The sequence below is a fragment of the Taudactylus pleione genome, unplaced genomic scaffold, assembly GCF_031769625.1.
Source record: "Taudactylus pleione unplaced genomic scaffold, aTauple2 ptg000093l, whole genome shotgun sequence".
NCBI classification, from domain to species: domain Eukaryota; kingdom Metazoa; phylum Chordata; class Amphibia; order Anura; family Myobatrachidae; genus Taudactylus; species Taudactylus pleione.
Window position 1 is genome coordinate 27,595,893 of NW_028284495.1, and position 15,982 is coordinate 27,611,874.

Below are 15,982 nucleotides of genomic sequence, written 5' to 3' on the forward strand. Positions count from 1 at the left end.
AACATGCATGGGATAGACATAAGGATATACTTCAGAAGAAGTAAGGATCAATAAGGGTTGATGTGATAATATGTTTAAAAATGGGCAGACTAGATGGGCCAAGTGGATCTTATCTGCCGTCAAATTCTAGGTTTCTATAATAAGGGCATTACATAATTCATTCTGCAATCAGTGGCTAGCAGGGCATGCAGGGTACTGAATCACAATAATGTAAATTCCATGGTAACACATTACCTTTACTTCCAAAAGTGGCAATAGTACAACTGAGCATATTTTCTCTTCACCAAGAAATAATAATAAAAAAAAACAAAAAGACAAAAATTTTGTTTTTATTTTACAAACTGATCTCCTGTTGCTCCAACGGGCATCATAATGTAACAGAAAACTGTATTAAATGTATGAACCAATAATCTCCCCTTTCCCATTAGATATGTATATCACAATTATTTAAAATAAATGCAATAATTAGTGTTTTAATCCTTTACTATACAAATGATATTACATATTTGTTATTTAGCTGCGGAAACACAATGGATGACAGCCAGACTGCCAAACACTGGTTTCCTTTTACTAAGTACACAGTTCCAGTTAAATTGGCTTGAAAAGACTTATAAAAAGATACAATTCCGTGGTTTCTATATAAAGCCCTTTAAAAAAAAAACCAGCATCGCCTCACTAAAGAAATTGCAGGTAATAATGTGGAATGATGGCACCGCCATGAAAGAAAAAGTAAAACAAAGAGATAACAGTTTGTGTACAGTAAACATAATACATGATCAAATACCTTGAGGTTAAAGGGAATCGCAATCCTTTACACGTTACAATATCAAGGCTAGCATGGGATATACAAGTTAGAATTTCACGGTTTATTGTTAGATAAGCATATTAATGAAAAAACAAAATAAACAAAAGAAGTTAATTTATTGCCAGATATGTGTCAGCTGCAATAGTGACGTTTGCACGAGCATGTTTGGCCAGCCAGCTAGACACTGGGAACCTTATGCTCCAACCACAGTTAAGTAAACCATATTTGCATACAGTCATTTAAAACATTCACATTTTTGTCTCCAGTCACCCCACACTAATGCAAGTTATAATCAAATAAATGCCAAAGTGCTATCACTGATGTCCCTGAACTGTAGATAATCCCCGAATTGTGTCATAGGGACAGGACTTTATTATTAAGATACTGAATTAGAGAAAACAAACTGGATTTTGCATTTAAATCGTTTTTTTTACAGATAAAGTCCCCTAACATAATGGTATAAAAAAATGCTTGACAAGATTGCATACGAATAATTATTTCCATAAAGGATCTTGATTGCCCATGTGAATAATGGATTGAAAAAGGACATTGAAGGGAAAAATACACATTCTGTGGAAGGCTGTATAACCTCTCCTCAATATGTCACCATTAAGTTTTGTCTACGGTCATAGCTTGTTCAGTGTAGGCTGAAAGTATCTGGAGGCAAGACCTAGACTGCAAGGAGCTAGAATAAGGTGCTTAATTCCCTTAAGGATGGTGGTGATTGCATGGCAATACCATAAAGGAACATTAAGGAGAGACAAAAGGTACATGTTTTTCCACTACTGTTCTTTTGTAATCTGCAATCCATTTGTCTTCTTTTAAAACCCATGAAAACCTGTAGATCTAATGATGGGGAAACCAAAAGCTCCAAAACTCAATACTTTACCCCTTTTCTCACTCACGGGACTGCAACCTGTGTGTGGGTATCTATTTGTTGGTAATAAGATTGGTTGGATAAGATATATTTATAATTAAGAAGACAAATAGCTTTTATTGAAGAGGAATGAAATGTTTGGTCCGGTGAGAAGCCCATTTTGTGATCCTGAAATGTTTACTAGCAAAAATAACATGGATTGTTCTTTTAATGGCTTTCCTAACCATCCACACCGACATCGCCCTTTCTTTGGGACCTGCTCTGATCCTAGGATTTGTCCATATACAATACTTTCAAAGTGGTTTTGTGCAACTGTACTGTGGGTTTCCAGTTCGCCATCAGCATGCAGAGGGATCATGACTCTCCTTTTCCCCTTAGAAACAGGTATACTTTTGGCAGATTTGTGCATTTGATTTGAGTCTTTAATCTTATAGATTGTCTCCAGGTTGGTACTGAGGCTCTGTTGCAGTAAAGTAGTCTTCTAAAAATGACTGAATATACTCAAAGGTAGGTCTTTCATCTGGGTCCTTCTTCCAGCATAGCTTCATTAACTCGTGCAGGGACTCCGGGCAACCTTGCGGACACGGCATTCTATACCCACGCTCCACCTGCTCCAGGACCTCCCTGTTCACCATCCCTACAGAAAGGATTTCATAATCACAGTCAGAAAGACATTATTATCGTGCCTTGCAGATTTCATAGCATGCTTTTCACATGTTATGTGATTTGTAAGCTATTGCTCAAGGAGGATATGTACTAAGCTTGGGGAGTGAAACTACCAGCCACTCCGCTCCTAATGGCCATGTTACAGGCTGTGTTTGAAAAATGACAGTTAGGAGCTGATTGGTTGGGTAGTTTATCACTCTCCAGAGCTTAGTACATCTGCCCCAGTATATTACAGAAGGCTTTCTACATTATTCTTAACAGACTTCTAGAAAGCAAATGATCACATCCTTCCTGCATAGACAAAAGTCTCCCAGTAAGTAACTCATCATGATCTGCACACAAGGGCCCTCATTCAGAGCCGTACACTCTGAGCAGAGCGCACGCTCTGAATGAGGGCCGGCCTCCATGAAAATGGAGCGTCCTTCTGGACGCTCGTATAGCTGTGGGTCACCACCCACAGGCTATACGAGCGTGCATTTTGATGGCCGCGATGGTCGAGACCATCGCGACCATCGAAATTGCGAGCCGGAGCCTGCGGTTGAGGTTTTCAACCGCAAGCTCCGGAGTGATTTTGGCTCCATCAGAGCCAAAATCACTCCCACTGACATCACTAGTGATGTCAGTGGGCCGGCTTTTGACGGGAGGCACGCCCCCGGCACGCCTACCAAAGGGGGCGTGCTGAATCAGGCCCAAGGTTTGCTCAGGCATTTCACAAATACAAATGACTTATGGGAGATGAAGGTAACTATATAGTAGTATCGATAAGCCCTTCAGCAAAATAAAAGGTGTAGTTAGTGTAGAATAGGGGCTCTTGCATACAGTACCTGGATATGGCACTCTTCCTTTGGTAACAAGCTCTGTCAGGAGGATGCCAAATGACCAGACATCAGACTTAATGGTAAATCGGCCATATAAGGCAGCCTCGGGAGCTGTCCACTTGATGGGAAATTTTGCTCCTACATTAGAAAAAAAAAAGCATATATTTAAAGTATTTCCAGTGGCACAAATCCACTTTACGTTCAGGCACAATGTACTAAACATCTATCCCTAGTTATCAAGGTGCCGCAGTCAATAGAACAGAATATACTTGTACACATGAAAGTGGGATTAAAAACAAAATCCATTGATAATGGTCATTGTGAATGATATTTATTTAAGATGAATATGTTAATTGATTGGCATTTCCAGCTGCAGTCATAGCTAGCTGCACGATGTTGAGCAAAGTAAACAGAAGGAGGGGGGTTAAAAGCCCCTCACGCACCAAAACTGCCTGTAGTAAAGAATTAAAACTCATGCACACTGCTCAATTTACATGAAACGTGTACAGCATAGGGAAAATATTACAGAGCAAAATTAGGATTCACGTCTCTAGCATTATTTTACAGAAAGCAAAGACCCAGCAATTTGTTTAATTTTTCAATTTTGTAAATTAGGGACACAAACAAACAGTACAATAGATCTTCAAAATAAGTACGTGCTTGCCATCACATCAATATGTGGACACCATACCTTGTCTTGCCGTGTACTCATTATCTTCTATTAACCTGGCGAGGCCAAAGTCAGCAATTTTACAAACAAGATTGTCCCCTACAAGGATATTAGCAGCTCGGAGATCTCGATGAATATAGTTCATCCTTTCAATATAGGCCATTCCATCTGCAATCTAGGTAACAGACAGAGACCCATTAACCTACTACTGATTTTAGGAACGGGCGACAGGTTCAGCTAGCACGTAATGTCTGGTTACCTGTGCAGCCATATCAACAAGTTGTGGCAACTTCAAATACTTTCCATCTCCTTCTTTCAGGAAGTCCAATAGACTACCTGTGTTAAAATAGAAGATAAACTGAAATACAGCAAGCAAATCGCATTGGTCCTAACATATGCAACATAATTATTTATTTTAATATATTTTTAGACCAAAAAAAGAGAAAATCTTTTGGTTTCAAGAACCCTAAAATCCATCCCTCTTCACTTTGCCTTTTTCCTGTTTTTATTATGTTGCTTATGTAAAATCTCTGTAGCTACTGGAATCTACAATTTGTTTTTTTCCTATTGTGGCTAATGGTTTGTATATGTTTTGTGTCATGCTGCGGACCACTGCTTACCCATTTTTTATTTTTAAAACTATTGCTTATATATGTATTAAGTTATTATTTAAAGGAATAACAACCGCTGTTTAAAATGGTCTCAATTTAAAAAAACAAACAAACACTCTAGATATTAATCAAGGGCAATCCAGCCAATGGCTCTCAGTTCCTTTAGCAAAGTGTCTAGAGCTGTGATGTACCAGTAACATCTTAAGCAAGGACCATAGTAGCTTGTAGCTTCTTGACGATTGAGGCAGTCAGCACCAAAATGACGGGGGCTCACTTTTTCTATAGACACTGAGCTCACAGTGCTGAAGCCTTGAGTGTTGTGGGACAACATTAGAGGTATAACTTCAACTGAATGGGAAATTGTTCCACTTCGACAGGGATGCGGGGGCTGACGTGCCTGAACAAAGTTATACAATTGGACTAAGCTGTTGAATCTGTTGGTGCTACTTAAATAGAAGGATCATAAATAGTTACAATAATCTATTGCTATTATGGGAGCATGATACTAGAATTCAGTACAATCCTAGGGGCTTACTATGAGTTGAGTTTGACCAACTCTTTACAACAAAGTCAACAGAATTCAAATGATTATTTCCTTTTTATTTTTATTGATCAGTATAAGCTTAGGAAACAAATAAGCAAAACACCTCCCTCTCTTCCTTATCCCACAATCTTTTAGGTTTTGGTTAAAGTAAAATGATGGTTTCTGATTTGGCTGAACCCTTATATATGGATGTGCTGCAGAAACCATTTCCTAAGCACACTGCCCAAATAGAACGTGCTGCATTACGGTCAGCCACATAATCTACAACTTACGCATACAGACCGCAGCCAAAATAACAGCAAGTGGGACAAGATAAGGATTTTACGTTCACACAAATATAAAGGAGGCCAACCTTTCGACATGAACTCCGTAACGATGTAGATGGGCTCCTCAGAGACCACAGCGTAAAGGGGGACTAACTTGTCGTGCCTGAGTTTTTTCATGATCTGTGCCTCTTGCAGGAAGGCTTCAGGCATCATTGTTCCAGGCTTAAGTGTTTTGATTGCTACCTTTGTTGTTCCATTCCAAGTTCCTAAAAAGATTAAATAAAATGCAGAAAGTCATATTAGAAATGTACTGGACAGGAACAAAGGGGACATCTAAAGCATATTGTGGAAGGTGGCAGAACACAACTTTACGCACTTACATCATTGAATGAGGTCAAGTCCTGCCTATCTTACCTACTTCTATACGTGGCAATTAAGGAGGTGGTCTCCCCTATTAATTAAACCCCATGTGGCAGTGAGCTGATGATGCAATGAGATAGAGTTAGATACATGTCCATCTTTTATGCTACATAGAAGTATATGAGGTCTAAGGCATTATATGTCCCTTGTTTAAAAGTTGCCATGCTCTTTAATGTCACCTTTGAAACACCTATTTGATCATCTTACATTCTACAGGCAAAGATTCTATTATACAATGGACATAGTGCTTTTGGTGAAAAGGTTCTTTTTTTTCCCCATGTAGATTACACATGTTACAAGGACTCAAGGAACAACATTAAACATATTTGAATTGCGCCTACTACAAAAAGATAGCAATATTTTAGATTGCCCATTGTTTCCCCTTTCATTTTATTAGAGATAGTCAAATATGTTTTAGTTTGATGGCAAGATGTAGAAAGTTCCTATTTCTGTGACTGCCCTACACTCAATTCATATAAATATAAAAGCCATTTACAGATGTGTCCTCATACATGTAGCCTCCTTGCGTGTTAAGCAGCCTGTCTAGTCACACCATGCCGTGGCGCGACTCTGTAGCGCCGGACGTCTTTTCGTCTGACTTTTTCCCCTTCAAACGCGTCTTATTCGCAAAGTGATGCATACCGGATGCACAAGCAGCCTCAGCTGATAGACTGTAACGTAGCATTTCACATGCAGATAAAACCACAGACGCTCGGTGCTACAGAGTCGCACGGCGCTCACACGTTATGTGTAATGAGACTTGTAGTGAGTGGAGGATAGATGTATGTGGACACATCTATAGGTAAAAACTGAGCACAAAAATGTTGGATTACAATACTAAATAAATAACTTACCCATCCATACTTCACCAAAACAGCCTTGACCTAATTTCACTTCAAGTCTCAATGATTCTCTTGGAATTTCCCATGCATCCTTTGCTAATCCCTGGGTTTGTGGTTTCACGGTGGGACAAACAGTTGTTAGTCTGTAGCACAAGCCGTCAGCATGTTCTAAAATATACAAAAAAATAAATAAAATGATTTTTCATTTTAGTATAGGCTAGTATGCCAGCTTCCTTTTCTGAGCAGAGGAGAGAGATTCTATAACCCAAATTATACATTAGATACTACCCTAAATTTGCCTGCTGCCCATCATGATTTCAGATTTCTGATCTGGCATAACCATTAATGAGGACAGAAAATGCCTCCAATTATGTCAGACCGGGCTTCAATGGATTATGGCGATATAGCCCCACATGTACTAAAATGTCAGCTCTAGGAGGACATAGTGGTTTTTGGAAAGTAAAGACTAGATTTGTAAAACTCAAAATGTAGGTTTACAGTTACCAAGTTAGAATAAAAAGAAAAGTTCAACTTACCTGTGTGTGTGTGGGGGGGGGGGGGGGGGGGGTGTTGGGGGGGGGGGATTGGGGGTGATGCTGCCATCCAGCAATAATCTGCTCCCTGCTGCTAAAATGAGCCTTTTCAAACAATAAGAAGCATTGATGCCCCTATTATGTATGTGACCGCTAAGCTGTGTAACAATCACATTCAGTGCTTGAAGAGGGTGATACTGGAGCAGAGAGCAGAAGAGTGTTGGAGTCCAAGACCACTGCACCATTGGCAAGTCACACTTTGCAGTATAGCTTAGTAGAGCCCACCCAAAATGAAATGTTACATTGAGATTTCCCCTTTAACTTATAGTAGCCACACGAAGGGCCTGATTCAGAGATGGATGCAGATCACGCAGCATTTGCGCAGTAATATGTTGAAGGAGGCGTCTTGAGTATGTAGACGCCCCCTGCGGCTTCTCTGATCTGCTGTAGATCCGATGCGGTGTGTAAACAATTACTGCCTGGTATTTACTTTAGACAGAGACAAAGAGAAAATTTTAATTGTAGCATAATGGTGCATACACACGATCAGATTTTTTCTTCAGATATGGACGATAACGATTTAAAAATCGTTCAGTCGTTCATATCTGAAGGAAAATCGTTCATATCTGACATGCCTGAACGATGGACGATCAACGATGCGCGTTCCCGTTTGTCAGATAACGATATCTGACATCTGATGGGTTTGCAGTCAGACTTGGACGATTCCATTCATTTTAATGCAGTCAAAAATCGTTCAATCGTTCAAATCGTTCAAAACTTTGGTCAAATCGTTCAAATCGTTTAGTTGTTCAGTCGTTCATCTGACAAATCTGACAAGTCTGACAAATCTGACCGTGTGTAACACCACAAAGCAGGAACTAAAAGAACTTGATGCACAAAAAAGTAACAATGTACGAATAACACAAATGCTCTGTGCCTTACCAGAGTAGTGTTTAACAAGTTTCTGTAGTGATTCAAACTGTGCCCGTGTAGTGATGTAGTATCCTCCGTTGTCAAGTTTCCTGATCTTGTAGTGTTTCACATTGTCACCTCTCACTTCATCCCAGTCATGAATGGAGAGTGAATAAGCGCCTAGGAAGAGAATGGTATGGATCAAGATCTTTTTTTTTTAATGAATATTTTCATGTCTTTATTAAAAGCAAAATCACAGTTCATGGTGAAACAGAATATTAGGCTAGAATCACACCTTCTTGTACCGTAACAAACTCCTGTGTGAAGACCACCCTGCACTCACAGTTAATGCCTGTGCACCCTGAGTGTGCATTCCCCAAATGTTTCAGTGAACCCTAATTTCCACAGTGCTTGCAGCCGGTTGGCCATGACACACAGCGGCTGTGTGTGAGACCTATCATTATGCTTAAGCCAGGAACTGTGCGCTTAGACTGCCTTTTATGTGCAGGCTAACAGCATTTATACACTCCGTGTTCTTGTGGCTAACATACACGGGAGGACAGAGAGGAGCTTTGGATCAACACATTTCTGGAACAAACAGTGATATTAGTAACTGCGAATGTCATGTCCGGTAACATGCCAGCACCCAACTTCAGCCAATAATCATGGGATTATCTATAGTGGGTGTCCGGGGGGGGCCCACACCACACAACCATTCACAATACTTAACTCTCCATCAGCACTGCAAATATCAGGTGCCATGTACATGAAGACCTGCGCATGCGCACTACAGAAATCGCCAGGAAAATGGAGCTGTCTACTAAGATCATTATTTAAAAAAAAATAAAAATGTAAAAGTGTTGCAGAATGGTTATCATATCACCTGTAGCAACTATCCTTATGTGGTTAACATATACCCCCAAAGCTAATCTGGTGTTCTCAGGCCTAGTATGATCTCACTCATGCAGTGAAGGGCACCAATGAGGTCATCAAGAGAATTTCCCAAATGCACTGTATCCTGTATATTGATGTGACATCATGCAGCAGTCACTTGATAGGGTGGTCATATACTGCTTCACTTGTCACTTGTCAGCAGTCCAGTGACAAGTGAAGCAGTGAATGAACACCCTATCAAGTTGCCAGAAATATACCACAGATAGGATTAAAGCCCAGTCTCACAAATGGGCTAAAGCGGTAAATTAATTTCTATTCTACATAGGCCCCTTGCAGTGTAGTTCAATTTCCGCTGGCTTGAGCACATACATGCAGAATATCATAGATGAACAGATTTTTTTCGCAATTACACTATTTTTCACTTTTCCTGGAATAGATTAGTTGTAATGCTACTTAGATCAAAGTATAAAATCATTAGCATTGATATAAATAGTTATGTCTCACCACGGTCTATTGTAATAATAATAAAAACATCTTCTTGATTCATTAAAAAGGAATGAAAGACACAAGGCATTACCTTTAGTGGTTTCACTTTCCCTAACTAAAAATGTTCCTCTCTGGTTGCCTGGGCTGAGAAGTAATCGCTCAGCATCTTTCCGCCCCATTTTACCAAAATACCACCTGGAAAAAAACAAAACAATAGTCACACATCTTGCTCCTGAGCGCACACTATGCGGCATGCAACAGAACCCTCTCTATTACTTAAAGCTACTGGTATACGTGTGTCCATGTGCTTGGTGTGACACATTTATTTTGCATTTACCACAGATAAGGTAAACACCCATTACAGTATTTCAAACAACTGCTAAGCCTCATCTCACCGACACGTCTATAGAATTATAACAATGAAAACATTTTCATTCTCACAATATTAATCATAGACCCTGAATTCAGAACTGCAAAATCGCTTAATAATAATTGTTACCATAAGTTACAAAGATGAAACTTAAGCTGGGTACACACTATACGATGTATACCGTCCTGATGCGGATCAGAACGATATATCGTATACATTGTACAGTGTGTATGCCCGATTCGTCGTTAATGATGGTTGTCCATCGCATCGCCCCATCTGCTGTTCTGCATGTGAAAATGGGATGATACAATGAACGACGTGGTGCTGTTACATGCAGCAAGTAAGGACACATCACTCAGTCATACAACAGATTGTGCAGTGCGTACGGCACACGGGATGTGTAGTTACATTGCACCGTCGGCTGGGTCACACATCGTATATAGTGTGCGCCCAAAATTAGTGTCTTTAGCAGACAATGTTCATTGGACTCTAATGCTGCGGCCGCTGTTATGGGGGTGTGGGAGACATTTTAAAAAAAAGTGAATGGACATCAGAATGCACTGATTAAAAGAAGTTATTTAATTACAGCAATGTCAACCCACTAGTTCAGTTGACATGTATTATTTATCAGCTAATTCACTCCTTACTCTATAATATATGGATATAAGAAATCACCAATCCAGCCTACTACTAGTGCAGAGGCTGGAAGAAGAGTCTCCTATGATGCTAGCAGAGCTCGCTCTTTACTATTGGTTGTCCTACTGATGTCACCCATGTGAGCAGACATTTATGCTTTGAAAAGCCAAACACTTCTGCGTTCAACACACATGTCCATTTGAACACTATGGGGCTAATTCGGAGTCACAGGTAAGTTGTAATGCGCATGAATATTGCAGATATCCGCATACTATGTATGCACCAAAGAAATCTGCTGATGTGCATGTACCGGATCAGGTATCTGCATACAGACGGGAGATCACTAGTGCATACAGATTAATACGTCGGTCTACAGACCACAATAACATTGAAATGGGTGTCTCTGGACAGTGTCCATGCAATCACACAGAACTGTTCCATCTAGTGGGAGTAAGAAAGAAAGCAGGCAGCCAGGGCATACGGAAAAGCGGCCATTGGACCCAGGAACCAAATTACGTGGCCCTGGCTCCAAGATGACCATTAGTGTACTCCGCAAAGCTGTCATGCAGGAGTGTACAGCTGTCATTATTAATTGCCATTTATATTTTATACTATGAAAAACAAAACAAATCATATTTCATCTTAATTTTTCTTACTCTTCAGCTTGTATGGAGTCTGCAGGTGCTACATAATTACTGGGTATGTAACCAGTTTTTCCAGTGGCTATAGATCGTGCTTCCCACCAGTCCCCTTCCCTGCAATAGAAAAATGGTTCATTAGAAATATAGTGTAAACCAACTTATAACAGCACAATCATAGCAATGAACTATTTCCACATTTTATTATTATTGTTTATTTATATGGCGCCACAAGTGTTCCGCAGCCTTACAAAGTACATAAACAAATAGGTTGATTTCCAGTGACTTACAGTACAATACAATACAATACAATACAGGACATGGATAATATACATTGCTACATTCGCGACCATAACACCCAGATAAGCAACAATGCAAAGCAACCAAGTGTTAGGTGCCCTGGTAGAGAGTAAGAAGTAGATGAAGGTACAGTAAGGAGAAGCACAAGAGGGTAGAGGGCCCTGCTCATAAGAGCTTACATTCTAAAGGGGAGGGACAGACAAACAGGTGTGACAGATGGGTTAGGCGGGGAGGAAGAAGTATGTAGCAGCAAGTTAGGATGGGAGCTGGAAGGCTTTGATGAAATAGTGGGTTTTGAGAGCCCATTTGAAGGATTGAAGAGAGGTGGAGAGTCTGATGGGAAGCGGGAGTGTTTTCCAAAGGTGGGGAGCAGCGCGGGCAAAATCTTGGAGGCGGGAGTGGGAGGAAGTAATCAATTGGCATGAGAGGCGGCGTGCATTTGTTGAACGAAGAGGGCGGACAGGAGAGTGAAGGGAGAAGAGATCAAAGATGGGAGAGGCATGGGTGAGGGCTTTGTAAGTGAGTGTGAGAACCTTAAAGGGAAGTGGAGCCACTGGAGAGCTTGTAGGAGAGGGGAGGCAGATGCAGAGCGTTTTGAGAGTAATGCAGCCAGTGCATTGTATCCCAGATTGGCTAATCTGCCCTACAGCACAGTAGATCTGAAGATGCGAGGTACGACGAGCGGGGACGCACATCGGCATTGTGATCTAGAGTAGAAACTCACAATTTGGCCATTTTTTACATGATCTGTCATCACGATTCGTCGAAATCGGCCAAATTGGATGAAAAGTCGGTATGTGTGTGGGCACCTTTAGATGAGCCGAGCAGCAGCACTGAGGACAGACTGGAGAGGGGAGAGAAGGGAGTTGGGGAGGCCAGATAGGAGGAGGTTACAGTAGTCCAATCTGGAGATGACCAATGAGTGTATGAGGGTTTTAGTAGCATCCTGGGTGAGAAAGGGTCTAATCTTGGAAATGCTTTTAAGATGAAAACGACAGGACTGCGAGAGATTCTGGATATGTGGTTTGAAGGAGAGGGAGGAGTCCAGGATAACTCCAAGACAGCACACTTTGGGGCTAGAGGAGATAGTTGTGCCATCAATTGATAAAGAAATGGTGGGAAGTGTGGTTATGTAGGGTAGAGAGAAGATGATTAGCTCAGTCTTAGACATATTAAGTTTAAGAATCGCTGGGACATGCAGGAAAAGATGGCAGAGAGACAGTTGGAGACATGAGTGAGGAGAGAGGGAGAGAGGTCAGTGGAGGAAAGGTAGATCTACATTCTTACACATTCATTATAAATGCTGTCAACTATCCATATACTATCTCATCAAGATTCTAACTAGGTGCCCTGTATATCACTTCTAAAACACGCTCGATGTGCATAAGAAAGATCGCTATGGCTTTGCATCAAGTGATGCTACAAGTGTGCCTTGTGGGGGGCGGGCAGTCCTAAGGAGAAGAGACACACTGTGCAAAAGTGTTAATGTCACCACCTACCACATTAGAACAACCCATTTCAAGAAAAGAAGAGTTATGGTAGACTACCTTTGTTAAAGATCTTTCTTCGAAGTTCATAAGGTCCACAGGGGAGACAATGGGGTATAGGTGGTGATTATTACTGGACACCAACAGTTAAAGCTTTTCTGTCCCAGGATGCTCCAGTCCTTCCCCCCCCTATACCCCGCCCACAGCCTGAGCAATTTAGTTTGTACATGTTTTCTACTAAAAGGGCAAATCCGTTCTGCCTTTATTACATGTGACACTTGTAATGTAAATTTTGCATCAGTGAAACACATACATGAAACCAGATCTCTGCCAGCTTAGACATGGTATAAAATGCAATACTTAACATGTAAAACCAAGAGTAAACTATTCGCATATCAAAGTGTGCTCCTAAAAACTGCACCCTTTTCACCCCAGAGGGCCGTATTCAATTAGTTTTGCATCAATGAAAAGGTTCCGCCTGCCCGTCTTTTCGCCTACACCGCGTCTTTTGGATGCAAAAACTCATCGTGCGTGTCCCCGCTTTTCGCTATTCAATTATTAACAAGGCGAAAACGGCAAGCGGCGAATGCAGAACAGACGGAAAGTACTGTCAGAATAGGGGAAATCAGTGTGCACCCCCCAAAAAGATGCACTAACATTGGGAATCAATGTAGAAGTGTTCCAATAGCCCTAATAAAACTATTTGGGGTACTGAAGTTGTTTAAAATCCTTGTTATTAGCTTCCTTGTAAAAGTGGTGAGGAATGACATAAAGCAGTATTTTTTTGGTGCAAATAAGTAGTCCAGTCAAATTTGGGGTACTTAAAAATGGGTGCTAGCATATGTTAGGTCTCTAAAGTGAACTTTTAAAAAACGTGAAAAACCACCCTCATACGTGCACCTGCAATCCCAAAAATACTTGGCTCCTCCTTACAGCAGAACAAACACCAAAATATGCGCACCTTTGGCGCCTGATCAGAATATGGATATATCAATCTTACTAGCCAATCTATGCTGCGCCTTCTTAATAGAGGTAATTGCCACATCTCTTGACAGTAAAAATCAAGAAAAAAAAAAAGAAGAAGCGCTGCTGATTAGAGACCTTATACCTTGATCGTATTAAATATAATTTAATATTACATATAGATGGCCATATACAAACACACAAAAATAAGACAAGAAAAATACATAATGACAATATAAAATTTACTTCTAAAATATCAGGTTAATTTCTGAGCATGTAATTATGAAACAGCAACAAATTATTAGCCAACCACCAACACCTCCACAGAGGTTGCTGTGATAATATATATTTCCACACTTCTCTGGGCGTCTCTCTGGATTTTGTTCCAAAAGACACTTCAAAATTCCATGTGTATTTTAATCCATATAATTTGGTTTGGTAAAGAACCAGTTAGTATAACAATACTTTACGTTCCCTGATGGTTGGGAGGGAGGTGGACGTAGATATGTGTAGGTACACAGTATTATATGTTTAAGTCCATTTATTAGTTGAGAGATTTTTCAAAAAGAGTTAAGGATCTTCCCATCACCCTTAAATGGAATATGCGTGCTCAGGCAGGTACAAATAATCTCCGCTATCCTTGCACCAGCCTTGTAAACATAAAGATGTTTGGCAGAGATATTGATACTGCCCAGGTAATAATGCTCACTGAGAGTTAAGGTAGACTTACCTTTGTTAACGATCTTTCTTCGAAATCCATAGGGCCCACAATATCTTGATGTAGTTACTCACAGTGAAGCTAATCCAACAGAGCACCCTGTTTGGTGAGTAGTGGTGTGGAGCACAGAGTCTGTAACGCGTTTCCCCGCCTTGTGGTATACCTCAGCGGCTTCCTCAGACAGAATGCTGAGGTATACCACAAGGCGGGGACACGCGTTACAGACTCTGTGCTCCACACCACTACTCACCAAACAGGGGGCTCTGCTGGATTAGCTTCACTGTGAGTAACTACATCAAGAGAACTCTCAGTGAGCATTATTACCTGGGCAGTATCAAGATCTCTGCCAAACATCTTTATGTTTACAAGGCTGGTGCAAGGATAGCTGAGATTATTTGTACCTGGCTGAGCACGTATATTCAATTTAAGTGTGATGGGAAGATCCTTAACTCTTTATGAGAAATCTCTCAACTAATAAATGGACCTACACATATAATACTGTGTGCCTACACATATCTACGACCAAGTCCCTCCCAACCACCAGGGAACGGAAAGTATTGTTATACTAACTGGTTCTTAACCAAAACAAATGATATGTATTAAAATACAGTTGGAATTTTTAAGTGTCTTTTGGGACATAATCCAGAGATGCCCAGAGAAGTGTGGAATATATATTTTATATTTTAATTTTACATCACAGCAACCTCTGTGGAGGTGTTGGTGGTTTGCTAATAATTTTTTGCTGTTTCATAATTACATGCTCAGATATTAACCTGATAGTTTAGAAGTACATTTTTACATTGTCATTATGTATTTTTCTTGTGTCTTATTTTTGTGTGTTTGTATATGGCCATCTGTATGTAATATTAAACTATTTTTAATATGATCAAGGTATAAAGGTCTCCAATCAGCAGTGCTTCTTATTCTTTTTCCCTCCTTACAGCACCCCAAGAAGTCTTTTTCGCTAGTTTTTGTGTTTGTACCCCCACTTTGTACTTTTTCGCCCCCAAAATCAAAGTACTTTATTGGGGTGTTTATTTATTTTTTTTCTGTTTTTTGGACACAGTTGTCCTCTGGGGAGCTGTCCCAAGGGTTCTGAGTGATTTATTCACGTTTGAACCCCAAAATAAAAATGTTCCACTTCTTTTCACCTGCTATGCTTAGGCGAATCTTTTTTGCCTATTACATTGCATTGACTTTCCGCGTAGGCGAAAAGCGGCTGGAATTGAATATGGAGAAAAGTTCCTGTCACGCGAAAAGCCGAGATCGGAGATACTTTTTCGCGGAAAGCGGCTTTTCGCTTTTAATTGAATACGGCCCTTTGTCTGATTTCAATAACCTCACTCCGCAAAATTAAACATCGGAACACCCTCAGCAAATTACCTCTACTGACCTCTGCCTCATAGTGTACTCTATCAACTGCCATTGTCATTTCATACTCAGCACAGACAGTGGTCGATCGCTGGATAGGATACATTTGTACAAGCTGTAACATACAGAATTAACTACATAATACAAACTAGATG

At 40.4% G+C, this 15,982-nt stretch overlaps 1 protein-coding gene across 2 annotated transcripts in view; it reads right to left on the bottom strand.

Moving 5' to 3' along the window:
• Window positions 1-313: 313 nt before the first annotated feature.
• YES1 (YES proto-oncogene 1, Src family tyrosine kinase) overlaps window positions 314-15,982 on the bottom strand; it is an 83,923-nt gene continuing 68,254 nt past the window's right edge. For both annotated transcript variants that reach the window (XM_088469628.1, XM_088469629.1), the window contains exons 4-12: window positions 11,007-11,105; window positions 9,436-9,539; window positions 7,995-8,144; window positions 6,532-6,687; window positions 5,344-5,523; window positions 4,096-4,172; window positions 3,858-4,011; window positions 3,173-3,304; window positions 314-2,319 (exon numbers count right to left, since the gene is read on the bottom strand). In XM_088469628.1, coding sequence (XP_088325754.1) covers window positions 2,111-2,319; window positions 3,173-3,304; window positions 3,858-4,011; window positions 4,096-4,172; window positions 5,344-5,523; window positions 6,532-6,687; window positions 7,995-8,144; window positions 9,436-9,539; window positions 11,007-11,105 — 1,261 coding nt within the window. In that variant the 3' untranslated portion in view covers window positions 314-2,110. The remainder of the gene's footprint in view (window positions 2,320-3,172; window positions 3,305-3,857; window positions 4,012-4,095; window positions 4,173-5,343; window positions 5,524-6,531; window positions 6,688-7,994; window positions 8,145-9,435; window positions 9,540-11,006; window positions 11,106-15,982) is intronic.